Source organism: Doryrhamphus excisus, chromosome 7 (genome assembly GCF_030265055.1).
Source record: "Doryrhamphus excisus isolate RoL2022-K1 chromosome 7, RoL_Dexc_1.0, whole genome shotgun sequence".
NCBI classification, from domain to species: domain Eukaryota; kingdom Metazoa; phylum Chordata; class Actinopteri; order Syngnathiformes; family Syngnathidae; genus Doryrhamphus; species Doryrhamphus excisus.
In genome coordinates this window covers 7,021,014-7,041,240 of record NC_080472.1, presented here as the reverse complement: position 1 = coordinate 7,041,240, position 20,227 = coordinate 7,021,014, and the positions used below count along the sequence as shown (strand labels likewise).

Here is a 20,227-nt window from a genome sequence, read left to right as displayed (position 1 = left end):
CAACGTTGCCCCCCCTGGTGTGGACACTGGGAGGGGTTCCAACAGACCAGGATGAGCTAGCTGGAGCAAGATGTTCTTGCAACCTTTCCTCGCGTTTAGGCCGTAACATTCTAACGTTACATTTAGCTCCTTCCCAGTTTCCTCAAACGCCTATTAGCATTCTCCTAATGATTGAGGAAGATGTATGGGATTGGGCGATTGATCCGGTGATTACAATAAGTGCTAATAACAGACAGCAGAATCGCTGAGTGTTAAGTCATTGGAGCAATTAGCGCTGGTCATGCTCTTGAATTTCTCTCTTCATATCATTAAAGTTCACCTTGATTGATTTTTGTGAGGCCATTCATTTCTTAAGAAGCCTATTCATCATCCTCCGTCGTTGCACCTCTGCAAACAAAATGGGTTTGGGGTGAAGGTCAGATAGAAGTTACTTTCTTGCATGTGATGACTTATTATTTTTGTTTAGGGCCAAACACGCCGCTTATTTGTACCCTGCACTTTGGCAAAAGCTGGAAGCGTTGATGCGTGGCTCAAAAGCTATCGAGTGCAAAAAGGCTTCCTCCGCACCGCAAAGTGAGCTGTTGGCGTCTTGAAGGAAAAGGCTGTTGAACACATCATTCCCAGATGGATGAGATCGCTCCGATTTAAAGGATTGTGTTCACTTTCCATGACCCTCCTTCGCTCAGCCGAACGCCGACTCAATTTAGCCATTGTCTGTAATTATTATTCGATCCACTGCCGTGAATACCGAAAAATGGTTTCATTTCAGCTTGTGGATCAATAGCGGTTGATACAGCCCATCGCAGTCTGGTCTCAGGGTGTCGCCGCCTTTATATCGCCATTGACAGCATCGAGCCGTATTGACGACTGGCAAGGATAAGCACCTGAGGCAGGAAACGCTGCTGAAGGGGGCCTTTCCTTCATCAGCCATGCGTGAAGCAGAAATACAAAATGGACGTCATTGTGCTTATTTTGCTTCACTGTGACATTTGGTTATTTGCCTTTTCAAGTCGGTGTTAAATTGATGGGAGCACCCCCCACCCCAAATTTAACGTCATTCCCTTAGAAGTTGTCATAAATGCTGCTGCTTGGCCAATACGGCAAAACAGGACTCCCCCGCCCGCAGTTAATTGTCTCCAGACCTGACATTATTTGTAAACTTTGTAAGACTTTTAGATGTTAGAGCACATAGAAGACCTGTTTACCACCTTCTAAATGCCATCATTAGAGCCCTCTGGATGTGAAATAACACCCCTATAGTCACCTTTACACTCCTATTACATGAGAGAAACAAGACACACACTGAGAGACTTTCTTGTTTTTGGTCGTCCTTTTATAAATAAAACTTCCTTTTACTTCCAGTTTCTGTACAATACTTCCTGTGGCGGTTTTCATTTGATCGCATTGACTGCCACCTAGGGACCAGTGTAGAATACTGCATATCATCGTAACATCTTGGAATATGTCTTCTCAATAACTTATAGTTATATTCTAGTTCATTTAACATTTTCATGCTTAACATTTCAGCAAAAAAGAAATACTGTAAAAGAAAATAAGATATGAGATACAATTATGTACACACACGCAGTTTGTTTCATTTGATACAGTGAGTACTAGGTAAGTACTATAATGATGTCATACCGATAAAATAGCTCCAATATGTTTCATTAGGTGCATTCTTAGCTACCTCTTTTTAGCTGTTTGTATATCTTTAGAATGGACAAAGATGCGTTCATGTTTTTAAGACAGATGATCTTCTAAGGTGAACATTTGAGCAGCCTATTTTCCAGTTTTACACAATTCAGTTGATATTTAAATTCATTTGTGGTGCGTTCAGGTTCCGGCAGAAACGGGGAAAGGGTTTTTATTTGACACTTTTTGCACATTTCCACCTTTTCCCACCTGTCAGCCTTCGAGGTGGAAATGGCATTCCTTTTCCCCGTATTATGCGATGCTTCTCCCTCCTCTCCCATGCAGGGCAGCGGCGTGGGGAAGGAGGGGCTGCGCGAGCTGCTGCACCGCGCCGCTTCCCACCTCCTCCTCCACAAACCCATCACCACTTCTCGTCCCGCCACATGGCGACGGGTGCCCTTTCTTTCCCTGGGACGCACTAAAAGTACCGGTGGCTGAGGAGAATGTAGCGGGGGGTCCCGGGGTCGGAGCCGCGTCGGGCGTCGCTGGTGTCGACGGTAGAGAGAACGCAAACGTTCGGGCAGATCGCTTTCCTTCACCGGGGAGGACATGGACGTCAGCGTCGCTGGCTCGCTTTGAAACGAGAGCCGCGGTGGCTTTGCTCGACTAACTTGAAAGTGTAGACATTTCACAAAGTCGCATTGATTAATGAATTGATCGCCCCTTTTTCCCCGCTGGAGGAGGAGGAATTCGTGCGCCTGCTGGAGCTGAAGGGGCCAATATGCCAGAATGGGTCCTCTACACTATTTCTTTCTCTGTGGACTTCTGTACACCAAAATAAGCAGCGGTAAGTCAAGATTTCAAGATACATTTATAGTATATTTTCTTCCCACAATTAAAGTGGACTATCTGTTACAACTTGTCCATCCGTCCATCACTTGCATCTTCAGGTCTTCTAGTTCCATGCACATTTATTGGCAAACGTGAACCTAAACTGCATCGTGGAACAATGGAACTCCCGTTCAGCTCATTAGAAAGTCTTGCAAAGATTCCAACCTTGGAGAGTAAACAACTTTCACCAATATTGTTTGACCGAGAGCCATTTATTCTGTGACCCGACACAGCAGTTGATGTCCTGCAGGGATGAAGTCCAATGTGGTGTGGAGAAGGTGCTTGGTCTGAAGAGTCTCCTCTTCAGGATTGCTATCTCCGTGTTAGCCATAAAGTAAAGACGGTGGCTGGCTCTTGAACCTTTGCAGCTTTGGGGGGTGGGGGTGTGCTACATGTGGACCATATCTTGTTGCAGTGCACATTTTGGAGGACTTTTATGTAGCTGCACATTGGACTGCATACTTAAAACAATGCTGCCTTGATGTTTATGCATGCTTTTTAAAAAATGTAACTTCTGCTGACACCCGACTCACAAGACGAGACGAGATTTTAACTTTATTTTAAGAAAAAGTGTGACTGGACAAGCGTTTTTTTAGTTTTGAAATATTATTGTCAAAATTAGTTATAACTTTGGTTATAATAATAATAATATCAATCATATCATAATAATGCGATATTTCCTTTAATATGTAATGTTTCATGTGAAATTATGTAATTGGTGATGGTGACGTCCTCACAGCCATTTCTACTGTCTGTGAAACGTTGGCAGCATTTCTTGAAATGCATTTCTTCTGTTGTGATGACTTCATGTCTCGTTTTTATTTATTGCCGAACAAACATGTCGGCTGCCTTGATGTTTATGCATGCTTAAAAAAAAAAAAAAAAACTTCTCCGTGTGTCAACAGACACCCGACTCAAGACGAGATTTTAACTTTATTTTAAGAAAAGTACAAGGAAAGAGTGTGACTGGACAAGCTTTTTTTTTAGTTTAGAAATATTATTGTCAAAATTTGTAGACCAAATAAACTTTGGTTATAATAATAATATCAATCATATAATAATGCGATATTTCCTTTAATATGTCATGTTTCATGTGAAATTATGGAATTGGTGATGGTGACGTCCTCACAGCCATTTTCTACTGTCTGTGAAACGTTAGCAGCATTTCTTGAAATGCATTTCTTCTGTTGTGATGACTTCACAAACATATAGTCTGTATTTTTTGCCGAACAAACATGTCGGTGAGACAAAGGCTTTTTTTCCCCAAATCGGAAAGCTGGGTCGTTTTCTTTTTTTTTTTTTTGCCTTTTTTTTTTGCCTTTTATGTCGCTTTCTAAAAAAAACAAATTGGGTGGCTTGTTCATGATGATGGCTCATTAACACGTCTAGCATTTGGCTTTTCAAGCGTCTTTTTCCCTCTTAAATTGTACATCACCTTGCAAGCGACTGAATAACTGACACAAGGTTTCACGCTGTTCACCGTTGTTTTATGAAGCGTCTAGGTGCTGAATCAATGCAAGTCTCCTCCTGCCTGTGTGGAGGTGATAGACAGGAAACCAGAGCATGACAAGAAACATGACAATATATCAAGGCTGGCAAAATTGTCTAATTCATTTTTATTCATTGCGTGATTCCTTTTTTCCTGAATGAGAAATCTTGTAATGTTTTAATCTTGCTAGATCATGTGACATCCCGAGTAACTTCGCATCATACTGGCTTTCCCGTAACAGACTTTCCTCATATATTTCTTTTATCAACTATAAATGGTCCCCTACTAAACCTCAACTCAGTGTTTCAGCACCACGGACAGGTCCTATTATAGTGAAGGAATAGCTGCTACTGAGCAACAATACCACTTCATGTATTTGTACACGCCAATGATGAGGGTTTGTTTCATTTGCACATTCCGCCCCTCTGCCTTTGTACCCTTGACACTTGGGGGGGACAGCTTGGAACAAGACTGTACCTTTTCAGCCATGGAGAAAGTACAAACAGTTACCTTGAAATCCGATAATTAGCCCTTTGGGGGTACATTAGTGTAGTTTGCACCTTGAGGGACCCAAATGGACTCAGACCGTATCCTCCTTTCACGCAGTGTTGTTAAGGTAACCGATAAATGCGTCAACCTATTAAAAAAAAAGCAAGCGGGAATGTAAAAATGAGTAAGAACGTGAACCTTGGGTTTACCTTCAGAAAAACTAGTATGGCAGCAGGGCTCGTTATTGTGTGTCTGAGACCGAGACTCATCTCCTAAAAGGAATTCTATGACATTACAGACATGCCAGTGCTGGCAAAGAATGAGCAAAGAGCTTGCTGAGATGATGTGGGCCTCATCTTTAAATGAAGGAATCAAACCAGGGCACATTCACTCAAAGGCAACTACAAGGCAAGTAGGCAAGGTCTGGGAAGTCCGGAAACATTGTCCTTCAGGATTCATGACAACAACATGAAACAGTCCTGGTGCCAATTTGTTGCCCTCGTTTCAACCTTTCAACCTCAACAATGGTGACCATTGTTTTTTTTATGCATAAAACATCTCACTCAGTACAAGTTGCTAGTAATTCATAAATACATGATAATACATATCAAAAGTACCACATACTTGTCCCACTCGTGGAAAGCTCACAGTTTTTTACACATTTCTGCCTACAGATTCAGTTCACTTTATTAGGAGTGCATCATAATTATCCAGCTGATATGAGGAAATTATATCCACGTCGAATCAACACGTACACTTACACGTACACGTACACAAAACTTCATTAGTTTGTGTCCCTTCTGCCTCCATTTGTGACCATTTTAGTTTTGTGAATAGGCTAAAAGAAACCCACTATAAAATATATATGTACATGTAAATACAGTATATGTATAAGACAAAGTAATAAAAAGCTGAGAGTCTTGGGCTGCACTTTGGACAGTCCTGGGTTACACAGTCAGATTACACCTGTTAAACCATCACGTTACATGCAGTAGGGTAGTGTAGTAGTGTAGAGTAGTATAGTGTAGTAGTGTCGAGTAGTGTAGTGTAATAGTGTAGTAGTGTAGAGTAGTCTAGTGTCGAGTAGTGTAGTAGAGTAGTGTAGAGTAGTGTAGTAGAGTAGTGTAGTGTACTAGTGTTGAGAAGTTTAGTAGTGTAGAGTAGTGTAGTAGTGAAGTATAGTATAGTGAAGTGTAGTGTAGTGTAGTAGTATAGTAGATTAGTGTATTTTACGAGTGTTGAGTAGTGTAGTGTCGAGTAGTGTAGTATAGTGTATTGTAGTAGTGTAGTAGTGTAGTGTAGAGTTGTGTTGTGTAGTGTTGTAGTGTAGTAGTGTAGTGTACTGTAGTGTAGTAGTGAAGTATAGTATAGTGAAGTGTAGTGTAGTAGAGTAGAGTAGTATAGGGTAGTAGTATAGTAGATTAGTGTATTGTACAAGTGTTGAGTAGTGTAGAGTAGTGTGTAGTAGTGTAGTAGAGTAGTAGAGTAGTAGTGTAGCAGTGTAGTGTAGAGTTGTGTTGTGTAGTGTTGTAGTGTAGTAGTGTAGTGGACTGTAGTGTACCGTAATAGTGTAGTGTAGTAGTGTAGTGTAGTAGTGTGGTAGTAGTGTAGTGTCGCGTAGTAGTGTAGTGTAGTAGTGTAGTGTAGTAGTGTAGTGTAGTGTATTGTAGTAGTGTAGTGTAGTAATGTAGTGTAGTAGTGTAGTGTAGTGTATTGTAGTAGTGTAGTGTAGTAGTAGTGTTCCTTAGTGGTCGGTCACTATGCATTTTCTACTTTAAATGTGTTTCCTAAGCGTGTTGTGCATATTTAGGGCTTAAACCTGGATTGTGTGGCCAAAGAGACGGGTTTGGGCTTCTGGAGCTACGTAATCATTACAACACTCACTTTTATTGCAAATGTTCATCCAAGGCTCATCTCTGTCCAGATTTAGTTCCAGCCTGATCTTCTTGATGAGCGGTTTGCATCTTCTGGTGTAGCCATGACTTTTCTTTCCTTGTGTTCGTGCAACGCTTCCATCTTCTCTCAGGTTGACCATGTCTTCTTTTCCAGCCATAAATCATAGATCCAGCCATAGATCATAGATCCAGCCATAGATCATAGATCATAGATCCAGCCATAGATCATAGATCCAGCCATAGATCATAGATCCAGCCATAGATCATAGATCATAGATCCAGCCATAGATCATAGATCATAGATCCAGCCATAGTCTTCTGGTCTTCATGTTGTTTTCACCTCTACACAGCCTGCAGCCTCCACAGGCAAAGCCTATCCTGCTGAATCTGGAACTGAACATAGACATTAAAACCGTAATATTTATACCAGTTGCCTTTGTTGCCATGCAGCAAGTTTTGCGGTTCAACAAGGACAACCGATGTTGTAACATCACACTCTGGGTTTGATTTCATGCGTGCGGCAGCAAAGCAAAACCTTTTAACACACGCATAATAATGTGCTCATCCACCATGAAGATGAGGATTGTGATGCTTTCACATCTGTAAACAAACAGAGTGCTTCTACATTTGGGTCAAAACTGTGACATTTAGAGGAGGGAGGCGATGGGGGGGTTAAGAACCATCGTACACGTTTGCGGATGTTTTTAGTCGAAATATCACTCCAAAGTGTGCTGCATTCTTAGATTATTCTCCAGATATCCAAGACGGAATGTGGAGGCGCACCCGGGCGTTATCACAGTACAAAATGAAACATCTCATGTAGCGCTCCCTGTTGTACACTCGCGGTGACAACATCTTTGATAATGTCAGCGTTTGATGGCACCTGTTAATGAAAACGCTAATGAGATGTAATGACTCCTCAGCTCCTGCATGTGAAAGCAAACATTAAAGTCTGTGTGTGAGAACACTGTGCAGCCAATAAGAACCTGACACTAATTAGCTTCCCTCTCAAGGACTGTACCCAAATGATACTTTGTTCCATGCAAGCAAGTTCATGTACTAATGTGTGCCTGTTGACTACAGCAAAAACGCAACAGTATCGTGCTCAACTACCTGGTCAACTGCCTTATATCCTAGTCTATCATTTTTCCGTCTATTTATTTGATCATTTCTATTGAATGGGAATGCTGACAACAGAAGCCATCAAATGTGAACATGGAATCGTAATGTTCGAACCATTCCAAACCAAACAAACTCATCTCATTTGGGACTCAGTTCTAGGCTGCACCGCCCCATGGGGGGGTGCGCCTTTGATGACTTGCTTGGGAGTTCTGAGCTGTTATTCAGGGTACGGCCTGCAGAGGGCAGTCGTGTGAACATGCCTGGTCAGGACAGACGGAGAACAAAGACATTCAGGAAGTGAAAACTCTAACATTACTTCAACATTTGCTGACTCTAGCGGGTGACGTACGTAGCTCAGGAGATCGGTGTTTGTTTCTCAGCCTGAGGATTGCTGGTTCGCACCTCAATCCTGGGAGTATTATTATTTTTTATTTATTAAATTATTATGTATTTATTTATTATAATTATTTTTACTTATTAATTTATACATTTTCAAATGTCCCCAGTTTAGTCTGCTGAAGACAAATGGGCAAATTCATTGTGCCCCCCTTTTTCAACTTCTACAGGTTGACATGGCTCAGGTGGCTCAACCCGATTGATCCCAAGTTTTTTTGTTATCGTTCAACAGATTTATACATTTCAACAATCATTCTCAAGTTTTTACAGACTGCTATTTCAAATTCAGCTTTTTTCACGTAGTAGACCATTCTACACCATTCCAGCATTACAGTGTTTGCTAAATACAAGGATGAAGTCTTGAACCAGTCATGATGTGCTATATATATCACTATATTGACGGTTACTATGGTACACATTATGTCATTAGATGCTCATATCACCTCGTACTTCGGTACGTGACAAAATAAATAAATAATTTAAAAAAAATAAAAATAAATAAACCTTAAACTATATTAGGAAAGCAGGAAGTGAACAAATGTAACAGTTACTGATTGCAAAAGTACCAGATGGAGGGGTAGGATTTAATAAGCTTTGCTTCTTCCTACTCCTTTTGGACATGTGGAACTGTGAACTGATTATGGGATGCACTCAATTGTAATCTGATGCATGCTCAAATGAAATTAAACCACTACATTACCATTACCATTACCATTACCATTACCATTACCATTACCATTACCATTACCATTACCATTACATTACCAAAATGATCCGTTCATTTCAAGACAACTTCCACAACGCCCCCTGCTGGTGGAAATTGACATGACATTTAACATTCCTGTAACATTCTACTGGTTGTGTGCACTGTGCTGTGGCTGGGTGAATGGTGAAATGGTGGAGGGGCTTGCGTGTCCCAGCGATCCTAGGAGCTTTCATCCCCCCGGTGGGGTCACCCATGACAAACAGGTCCTCAGGGAGGGACCAGACCAGAGTGGCTCGTCAGACCCGAATGATGAGAAACAATGTTAGACCTAGATCTCCCTCACCTGGACATGAGTCAGCGGGACCCCCCTCTGGAACCAGGCCTGGAGGTGGGGTTTGATGGCTAGCATCTGGGGCCGGGCCTGCCCCCACAGGGCCTGCCTGGGGGCAAGAGGCAACGTGGGTCACCACTCATAGGTGGGGCTGGGAGGGAGGGGGGTGCAGAGTAAGCTGGGGGGCAACCGATGCGGGGATGCGGACTCTACATGGGGTCGTTGTGGTGAAGAGGGAGCCCAGTTGAAAGGCCAAACTCTCCGTTTATTTCCGTCCCCACCTCACCGATGGTCATGACCTTTGGGTAGTGATCCAAAGGACAAGATGGCGGGTGCAAGTGACTGAAATGAGTTCTCTTCGTAGCATGGCTGCCCCCCCCCCCCCCTTCAAGATAAGATGAGAAGCACTGTCATTTGGGGGAAGCTCGTAGTAGAAGTGCTGCTCCTCCGGGCATCTGGTCGGGAGATGCAGGAGGCCATGGGGAAGACCCAGGACATGTTGGAAAGACTATGTCTCTCAACTGGCCAGTAGCTGGGATAGGCTCCAGCATACACCCACAACCTTAGTGAGGCTAAGCGGCATATAAAAAAAGCACCCCTCCACCGCTGAACAGGAACGAAAACATTGATAGCAGATATTAGGCTGACTTTAACGGAACATTCTGCACCCTTCCTCCCTTTAGGGTCTCGCCTTCGCCAGGAAGACTCCACTCCCCGCATCGTGGAGCACCCTTCTGACCTCATTGTGTCCAAGGGGGAGCCGGCCACTCTCAACTGCAAGGCCGAGGGCCGCCCCGCCCCTACGGTGGAATGGTACAAGGACGGGGAGCGTGTCGAGACGGATCGCGACAACCCCCGCTCGCACCGCATGCTGCTGCCCAGCGGGTCCCTCTTCTTCCTGCGCATCGTCCACGGACGGAGGAGCAAGCCCGACGATGGCAGCTACGTGTGCGTGGCCCGCAACTATCTGGGAGAGGCCGTGAGCCGGAACGCATCTCTGGAGGTGGCACGTAAGTAACCCCGTGGGCCAGGGTGGGAACATAGAGAACCTAAAGTATGTCCATGTGCTGTGTGTGCTGAGGATGTGTTCAGGGTCCACCTACAAAAGTGGAGTTTGTGGTAAATTAAGCATAACCGATTCTGGCTTCGGGATCCATATGCGTCATATGTCATAATATGTGCAACGTCACCGATTCAATGAACATACGACTCCCGGTGTTTGTGTGTGTGTGTGTGTGTGTGTGTGTGTGAATGGGTGCTTAGCCAAGTGCACAGCGTGTGTGTGCATATGTGTGTGAATATGCTTTCAGCCAGCTATGAGACCTGTTTGGATGACCTGTTTGAGTAATGTATGGGCAAGCTGCGGATTGCTTGAGGGGAGGAGAGAGAAAGGAGCCCAGATTTTAACCTAGCAAACTCCCCTTCACTATTTGGATTTGGAAAGATGCATCCCGCTCGCAGCCAGCGCTCTCCCCGTGTGGGTGAGGTGCTCGGGGCGATTCACATTTCCATTATGTGCTAAACTGAGCTGATTTCTTGCCATGAACAAGATGCACTCACGCTCAGACGCACACACACACTAGCAGCGCAGATACTTGCTTGAACACACAAACACCCACACTTGTTTCTCCTGCTCTCCATTTCTCCCTCAGTTAGGGAAGTAAAAGAGACGGAAGCTGGAAATTTCCCACAAACACTCCTGTCCTGGTTTGTTAGACGTGTGATTTCCCTCCTCTGGGCGAGTGAAGTCACTGGAAGAGCTGTTGTGGGTCAACTTGTGTTGTTATGTTGTCATGCCTTACCTTTACGCTTCTCAACACGACTACTGAGAACTGATAACGGTTTTCTAGCTACTTTTTAATACTTTGATTTAAGTGTATAGGCGGCACGGTGGTCGAGTGGTTAGCGCGCAGACTTCACAGCGGAGACCAGGGTTCAATTCCACCCTCGGCCATCTCTGTGTGGAGTTTGCATGTTCTCCCTGTGCATGCGTGGGTTTTCTCCGGGTACTCCGGTTTCCTCCCACATTCCAAAAACATGCTAGGTTAATTGGCGACTCCAAATTGTCCATAGGTATGAATGTGAGTGTGAATGGTTGTTTGTCTATATGTGCCCTGTGATTGGCTGGCCACCAGTCCAGGGTCGCCCAAAGACCCCCCGTGACCCTCGGGGAATGAATGAATGAATGAATGATTTAAGTGTAGTTTGTGTACAGCTGGGAGTAAGAAGGACTGGATACTAGGTTGTACTATCGTTGGATTCATAGCGTATCAAGCCAAGACTGTATTGATGTATTGTCCCCCCCCCCCCCCCCCCCCCCATCCCCCCAATAAATATGCTGGTAAATGTGGTATCCAAACTCAAATCATTTTTATTCTGAGTGGATGAAGTATTATTTCTGTAATATTATGCAATTTTTATGTTATCTTGAATTATTCACAATACTGGTATTGTGGTATTGTGGTATTATTGTGGTATTTTCTTACAGAATTACTGTGTTTTTTGGGTTGAGTTCTACTACAAAACACAGCGATCCCATGACTTTATGCTGTGTTTGAACCCAAGCTTCAATTGGAAAGGTTACATTAGTGCTCTGTGACTTGCGGTGCCTTTTCAGCCATTGGAACGTCTTTTTGGCTTCACGGGGAAGTCAGAAAATAAAAGGGTAAAGCCGAGAGATAAGTGGCCAGCCTCTAATAGAAGACATCTTTGTGTCTTTTATACAACCCCATTCTCTCTTTGTCTTCTTACGTTTGGCACTTGTCTGCTTTTACTGCTGCTTTTCCTCTGACTCCAACAGATCAAGCCAAGGCTGTCTGGGAATGGAGATGCCCACAGAGATGGCCAGCATTTGAAATGAATGACACAAGCCCTTAATGTACGTGAAACGCTGCTATTGTACACCGCAGTACCTTTCATGAAGACGCTGAATAATCTTTCAGGGGGAAACAGAATCACAGTTGTTCTTGGAGAATGACATGGCTGCGTTTATCCTCACCAATGAAAAGAGGCCACATCCACGCTGCAAATACAATACAGTCTATTTGCATTCAGATTCATCCTCACATCCATTCTTTGCCTATAGGAACTCCATTTGTGGGATGTTAGCAGGGGGGTGGAGGGGGGTGGAGGGGGGGGGGGGGGGTGTTCTGCTGCAAGCTCAGAAAATTGCATGAAAGATCAAGAGGCACATAGCATCTAAATCCAAAGCGTGTTCTTTTTGATGTGGAGTGTGTAATCTGCCACAACGAAGCACAGCCTGATGAATCTTTCATGAAGCTGTGGTTAGTTCGCCAATTAACGTTTATTTCTGACCAAAACAGTTGCGGACGCTGCTCCCTTTTAGGGCGGCAGCTAATGATTAATCTGAAGCTTGTTTTGATTAATCGAGTAATTGGTAGAGGACAAAGTTCAAGGCTGGTCTTTGTCACTGATTGTGTTCATTTTGTTGATGGACAGAATTTGTGGGAAGAACAAGAAAGTCCATTTTGGGGGCCACGGGATCTCGTCTATGCTATTTGCAGATGATGTGGTCCAGATGGCCTCATCAGGATGTGACCTTCAGAGCTACTGGGCTGGATTTCAGTTGAGTGTCGAGCTTTTGGAATGAGATGGATGCCACTTTTCGGGTGTCCAGCCTTCACCTATGGTCATGAGTGCGACCGAAAGAACGAGATTACGGAAATGAGTTTCCTCCGTAGGGTGGCTGGACTCAAACGAAGAGATGGGAGGGGGTCAGAGGAGAGTCGCTGCTCCTTCACATCAGCGCTGAGACGGTGTTAGCCATGCTAGCCAGGAGGTGGTCCCAGACAGACACCTGAAAGTCATCTGGGATAGGCTCCAGCATACCCCCAAGACCCTATTGAGCAGGGGTGGGCAAACTTTTTGACTCATGGGCCGCATTGATTTAACAAAATTGATGGGGGTCCAGACTATATATTATTACACGTAACAGTCCACCTGGAATTATCGTATCTGTAAAAGTGTCAATGCAATCTGCTATATGTGCTTGTGTCCCCTTTTTCAGGAGCACTTGGTAAACAGCAGACCACATCAAATAACAAAATTGATAAAACGGCTATGATGCCAGGTTGGATGTTAAGTTTAAATTAAATACTTTGGAAAGAACAGGCAGGCCATATTCAAAGACTTGGCGGGCCGGATGTGGCCCCCGGGCCGTAGTTTGCCCAACTCTGCTATTTAGAATAAGCGTCATAGATAGTTATTGTTAGACAGTTATTGGTTTGGTAGCAGCATCGGACGCCAACCAAAAATGGACATCAGCGTTTTTTCCAAAGTCTGAGATGATTTATTTGATGTGAAAAATGTTTGACCTAAAACACAAAAATAATAGCTCTGCTTATAATATACAAATATTTACATTTAAGAGACTGAAATGACAAAATGTTGAAATTTTTACATTCAACCCAAAGAGTTAACTGATAATTGGATCGTTGATTAATCATTGATTCACGGATTAATTGTTGCAGCTCTGCGGCCTCGATGTTTGTGATGGGGAGCCAAGCCACATTTCTTGTTACGAGCACCCTCACCCCCAAGCTTCTGCTGAAACTCTGTGGAATTTGAACCGTCGTTGTCATCTCCCGCTGGCCGGCAACTTTATGATCTAACGGTGAAGCTTGCCATAAATGTTGTTTCACATCAGCAACATAAGCAGTAAAAAGCACATCCAAATATGAGCTCATTCGCTAATGCATTGAAAAGTTTGTTCCAATGCAGAGAGTGTCTTTTCTTGAGGGTATCAAACACAAAGGCAGCAGTCTTTGAGTCTGAGTACGATACATTCAGGGATGCCTAATTGCATGACCCCTTCATGGGGGTGGCAGTACCCCCTCCGGTAATGCTGAGCCTTGTTTTGTTTTTTTTTGTTTTTTTTGTTTACCACCAGTGGTGGTGGTGGTAGTGGGGGGATGGCGGGGGCAGTTGTTCCGTTGTAGTCAGTTCATCCAGTAGCCGTACTTTGATTACATCGGAACTGCTCTGTTCTGTTTGAAGGGTCCCTGAAATAATTTTTCAGCTTTTCAGAGCAAAGAGTCATTTATCAAAAATGGCATTCCTCGTTGACGGCGCCATCCATGACGAGTGAGCCGTCCCAATCGGAGTGCTGTCGCTCACTCAGTTAAGCAAACATGGCACTGTACGAGGTGGAGGGTGTTTACATCCATTATATACTATATTATATTTGTGTGATGGTTAATAGTTTGCGGAACTGAAGGGAAAAGAAGGGAGAAATATTTGGAAAAGAAACAAAGAACTTGCAGAACAGGGGGGCATGGAGATTGAGGTTGGTCCCCCCCCACCATCAACATATGGCTGTGAAAAGATGTAGATAGATGTATAACGCTTTGCAGCCTTGTCACTATCATGGAATAGTGTTTAGAAGACATTATGTAAACAAGACGTGACTTACTTACTTTGTCGTAGTGGTTGTTCTTATCTTGTTTTTTTTCCTGTGTACCGGCGGACCTTTAACATTGAATATGAACACCCTTAATTACTAGTACTCTTATACTGCAATACTTGTAATTCCACATATCGACCATTTATCAACCATCCCACCCAAATCCTATGACTTGTTATTTATTACCAAAGAGGCCTGCTTGAGTCCAAGACCCTCCAGGGCTCTCTATCGTTGCCGCATAGTAAAAAATACTTTATAAGGAAGTAACCACCTGCTGTCACAGGAAGTTGTCACACTTTCCCAGCTATTTGCCTCCCCGGTGTTCAAAAGTGCGTGGCTTCAGAGTAACATCAGCAAACCGGTTGACCTCCGGGCCACCGGCTGACTGGCACTAATCATCATCACAAGAGGCTGTTGATGGAATTACGGCGTCCCCCTCAAACTATTCCAGGACAGGAAGTCACAAATGTGCGATGTGTTGACGGGAGCTGTAGGCGGAACGACAGCTTCATTAGCACCAAAATCAAGTCCATGACAGCGACTTTGATGTCCCGTCACTTGTTAAAACAATCATCAGGCGAGGTCTTTGCTTATGGGGGGACCAACATACGTAAAGGAGGAACAGGAAGTTTGTGGCCCTCACACGAACGTCAGCTCACATCTGCTGAAATGAAGCAATGCTTCTTTCACTCTGAGACCACTGGAGGCATCTCACAAATACAGTAGATCCTGTTTGTTCCTTCTCAAGGTTCTTTTTTTCCTCAGATGGGGGTTCGGGTTTTTGTTTGCCCGGTTGGGGCTTGACCTGACCCTTGGCTTGACTTGGCTTGACGTGACTTGACATAACTTGACTTGGCTTGACTTGACTTGGCTTGGCTTGACTTGGCATGACGGGACTTGACTTGACTTGACTTGACTTGACTTGGCTTGGCTTGGCTTGGCTTGGCTTGGCTTGGCTTGGCTTGGCTTGATTTGACTTGACCAGACTTGGCTTGACGTGACTTGACCAGATTTGACTTGACCAGACTTGACCAGACTTGGCTTGACAAGACTTGACTTGACTTGACTTGACTTGACTTGACTTGACTTGACTTGGCTTGGCTTGGCTTGGCTTGGTTTGGCTTGGCTTGACTTGGCTTGATGTGACGTGATGCCAGAAGGTTCTGGTTAGCTCACTAGCTTGTTGGTTTGTTAGTTAGCAACCACCTCAATCCCTGCAACATAAGAGTTGTGCATTGTGTTGTAAACACTTAATAATATACTTAATAACATAATATAATAGGAGTGTAAAGATGACTGTAGGGGTGTTATTTCATGTCGACAGGGCTCTATTTAGAAAGTCACACACAGGATTTCTATTCCCTAACTGAAAATATTCCATTTATGGAATCCATCGAACCAATTAAGTGTGGTTTTGTTTGGCGTGTGCACGGTATCGTGTCCTTCTATCTTGGCTGTTCATGAGTATTTGGGTTTTTCTGTGGACATAACTTTTTTATCATTTCATCATCGGCCTCATCTAAATGATGTCCTAAGGGTTGTCATAAATGACCTTGACCTCTGCTTGTGTCGTCTTTTTCTCGTGCTCCGCTTCCTTGTCACTTTGTCCTCTTTAGTGTCGAGCATTCCTTTGAGCCGTTGAGCGCCGCGGACTGTGCGGTAAACAACATTAGCCTAATTGGCATAATTTGAGAGTCAACGCCATGCTTTCCCCAGGCATGAAATGGTGTTCGCTCACAAAGCGCCTCGCATGGATGGAATCATTTATGCCCACCTCTGTGCGGTGTTTGCGCTTCAGAGCTGGCATACGCCATGCGGGTGGTGGATTAGGAAGTATTTGTGTTTATTCAAGCTTCAGTCGGGAGTCGGGCGGGGGAAGGGGGGGGGGCCTTTGTTGTAAAGCGAAAATTAGATTGTGGTCATCCATTAAGCACCTATTAAGTGCTTTCAGTGGCAGTCAGAAAATGTAGAACACCACTTTAAGTTCAGAAGGGCTGCGGCGGGGAATGGGTCTCTGGAGTTTTAGAGAGGTGGCAAGTTGCCCTTCATCAGGCATCCACTCGTTCCGACTGCAATCATCCAAAGTTCGGTGGCTGCCAGCTCTGTGTGTTTCTAGGCAGATTGTCAATGTTTTCTGTGAGTAGATATGTTGGCCACATTGCACCATCTGTTGCCAGTCACACGGTCCTCTTGTGTACTTACAGTATCCTCTCTTTATCCCCCATCTTCTGGATGCCTGTCAGAGGCAGCTCGCACCCTTGGGTTTTTGCTCATCAAAAGTTGTTCTCTTATTAGTTAGCCGTACCGTTGCTGATCGACGTCATAAATTAGGATATCACACGGTGTACCGCACTGTGGGGTGCTGATGCCCAAGTGTTGTTTGTGTCTTTGGCAGCAATCAAGTCTGCAAGCCTTTCACTGGTCGTTTACAGTATGTGTATCTTGAAATAATGGTAATGGTTTTATTTCATTTGAACATGCATCAGATTACAATTGAATGCATCACATAATCAGTTCACAGTTCCACATGTCCAAAAGGAGTAGGAAGAAGCAAAGCTTATTAAATCCTACCCCTCCATCTGGTACTTTTACAATCAGTAACTGTTACATTTGTTCACTTCCTGCTTTCCTAATATAGTTAAAGTATTTTTTTTTATTATTTTTTAATTATTTTTAAATTATTTTTATTTATTTATTTTTTGTCAAGCATGAGATGATATGACCATAGTGTGAATATAGTGATATATATAGCACATCATGACTGGTTCAAGACTCTTCATCCTTGTATTTAGCAAACATTTTAATGCTGGAATGGTGTAGAATGGTCTGTGAAAAAAAACACAATTTAAAATAGTAGTCTGTAAAAACAAAGAATGATTGTTGAAATGTATAAATCTGTTGAACGAAAAAACTGGGGATTGAGCAACGGGTTGAGCCACCTGAGCCATGTCAACCTGTACATTTGTTCACTTCCTGTTTTCCTAATATAGTTTAAGTTTTTTTTTTTAGTTTTTTTATTTTATTTTTGTCACGTACCGAAGTAGGAGGTGATATGAGCATCCAATGCCATAATGGGTACCATAGTAAGTGTCAATATAGTGATATATGTAGCACATCATGACTGGTTCAAGACTCTTCATCCTTGTATTTAGCAAACATCAACTGCTTGTATTGTTTCTTGAATTGGCTCATCGTTGTGCATTGTTTGAGGTCCTTACTCAATCCATTCCATAGTTTGATTCCATAGTTTGATTTTATTTCCATGATTTCTTATTGGACCTTCATGACGACCAAGTTGGAACGCCACTTTCCGTTCCAAGCAGTCAGACAAAAAACAATATTTAATAGAATATTTTTCCTCTTCTGTCTACGTTCTACTGACATTCGACTTCTGTGAATGCAAAAAAAAATTGATCGCTTGCCTCCGAGTTTGCATGGTACAGTTCTGAGTAAAAGAAGAAATCCATTTGCTCAGTAATCCTTCAGGTGATGATGAAGAATACGATCAAAGCCCACAAATCACAAACACGACTTTTGCTCTACGAAGAAGCGCTGTGTTTTGAGCTTCCTCTGCCTCTTTGCACTCTGAGCACTTAACTGCGAGCAAAAGGCGGACGAACACCTCAGAAGCTCACGCATGTCAATCAGAAGAAAAGGTGCCAACAAAATATCTGAGTGCAGTCTGAGCTGGACGCCATGGACAGGCAGTCCCTGGGTTGCTGACTAAATACCAAATCGTACAGACTACAGCGATCCCTCGTTTATGGCGCTTCGTTGGTTCCACACCCGACTGAGAGAAGAACATTTCCACAAAGTAGGATTCCTACTTTATAAAATAAGCTTATTCATAACATTATTAGAGCCCTCTAGACATAAAATAACACCCCTATAGTCACCTTTACAGCCCTACTACCCAACATAGTAAACATAACAATGGAACATATGACATAGCCGATATAATAGAGACTCCTTGGCTTCCTTGTTGTTGTTTTTCTACTTCCTGTTTTATGTGCAGTACTTCCTGCAGTGGCTTTTGTGTCATCAATGCAGCATTACTGACACCTTGTGACCAGTGTGGAATAAAACATATCATCACAATGTCTTTGAATGCGTTTTCAGCATGCCTTATATTTGTGTTTTACTTCCTTTGGTCATTTTTGTGCTTAGAAATGATTCATGTTGACAAAAATACATCACATTTAAAGAAAGGTGGTGAGTGATTTATGTACAATTATGTAAAATAAAATTGTGGTATTCAACTTGCAAATACAACGGCAACCTAGGCAGGAGGAACTAATTCATGCTTCCTTTTCTTTTTTTTTTTTGTTGGCCTAAGACAGTGAGAAAAAGGGCTAGCATCTGGTGCTAACTGGACCATGCTGCCTCCTTGGAGGCCTGCTTGGTAAGTTAGCTACGGGCTAGCATCTGGTGTTAACTGGACCATGCAAACACCTTTAAGAGGCGAGGTGTACTTTGTTACAGTTGGTTGGGGGAGGAAAGCATATTGCATGATGTGAAGACGCATACCAAATGTTGCCCGGCCGCGTGTCGTGACAAGTGTATGTAAATTCATTATGCAACACGAGCGTCAACAATGTGTGTGATCCTCGCCCTGGACTCCCAGCACACTCGCATCCGCTGGTACATTCTATGTCGCTATTTATCATCTGTTTTCTTGATGTCTTTGCTTGGAAGTGAAGTGTAGCCTTGGCTCCCGTATATGAGAGGTAGCAGGCCGTCAAACAACGCAATTCACCTTTGACACAGACGTAGCAATCCCTCCAGCTGCACAATTGTTTTTTTATTGTCTCAGCGCAACCGTGCAAGTCCATCCCTCATAGCAAGCGGCCCCTCCCTGACAAACACACACACAGACTTGCAATATCTTCTTATACAGCCATTTCCTTTCTTTGTGTCTTTGGCTGTCAGCCTACTTGGTCATGGGTGTCGTATGTTTTTAACTATCTGGGCGGCGGCATCGAGGAAAAAGCACAATTACAAACCTATTTGCTAGTTCTGCACGACCGCCAGCGCCATTGATTTATCAATACAAAGCATGGCTAGCCAATTGCATGCAAGTCGGTCAGATCAGGGATCAATAAGTCCGGCAGTCTAGACCAACATTTGTAGCAAAACATCCCCTTTGGCCCCGAGCCTCTCTGCAAACTGGAACTGGGGGTTCCAGTGGGGGTTGCCTGGAACAGTTTTACCTAACAGAACCAGAAAAATACATCAAGAACACAGTTGGACTCGTACTGTGGAATAATAGCACAACAAAACACGCCATATGCGACACTAACCAAAAAAATCATGAAAACCAAGGCAGAATTTTGGTGTACATTTTTTGGAGCGTAGTACGTTTTTTATGTTAAAAGCAAGCTAAAAAAATCCACTTTATTAGCAAGTTAATTTTAAATAATTAAACACAGTTGGACTCATTGAGTGTATCAATAACACCACAAGATATGCGCCACATTGTATGCTAACCAGGAAATGTATGCTAACCGAGGTAAAATTTCGGCGTACATTTTTGACTTAAACAAAAGACTGACGTTAAATGAGGCTCCACTCCATTAGCAAGCTAATAGGATGCTAGCAAGGACAACTCACGATACAATTACACAATTAAGAACATAATTGGACTAACGCAGTGTATTAATAACACCACCAGATGCGTGCCATATTTTACGCTAGCTGGAAAATGGACACAAATTAAGGCTGCATTTTGGCAGAAATGTACAATGTGAACCGGAAAGCACGCTAACCGGGTTGTACGCTATCCAAGGTTCCGACGCTGGTGATGAAGACAACTTACAGTAAAGTACATTAAGAACACAGTGCAGTGTATTAATAA

The 20,227-nt window shown here is 43.4% G+C and overlaps 1 protein-coding gene across 2 annotated transcripts in view; it reads left to right on the top strand.

Moving 5' to 3' along the window:
* The first annotated feature begins 2,051 nt into the window (after positions 1-2,051).
* LOC131131913 (roundabout homolog 2-like) overlaps positions 2,052-20,227 on the top strand; it is a 90,362-nt gene continuing 72,186 nt past the window's right edge. For both annotated transcript variants that reach the window (XM_058076948.1, XM_058076947.1), the window contains exons 1-2: positions 2,052-2,479; positions 9,635-9,961. In XM_058076948.1, coding sequence (XP_057932931.1) covers positions 2,422-2,479; positions 9,635-9,961 — 385 coding nt within the window. In that variant the 5' untranslated portion in view covers positions 2,052-2,421. The remainder of the gene's footprint in view (positions 2,480-9,634; positions 9,962-20,227) is intronic.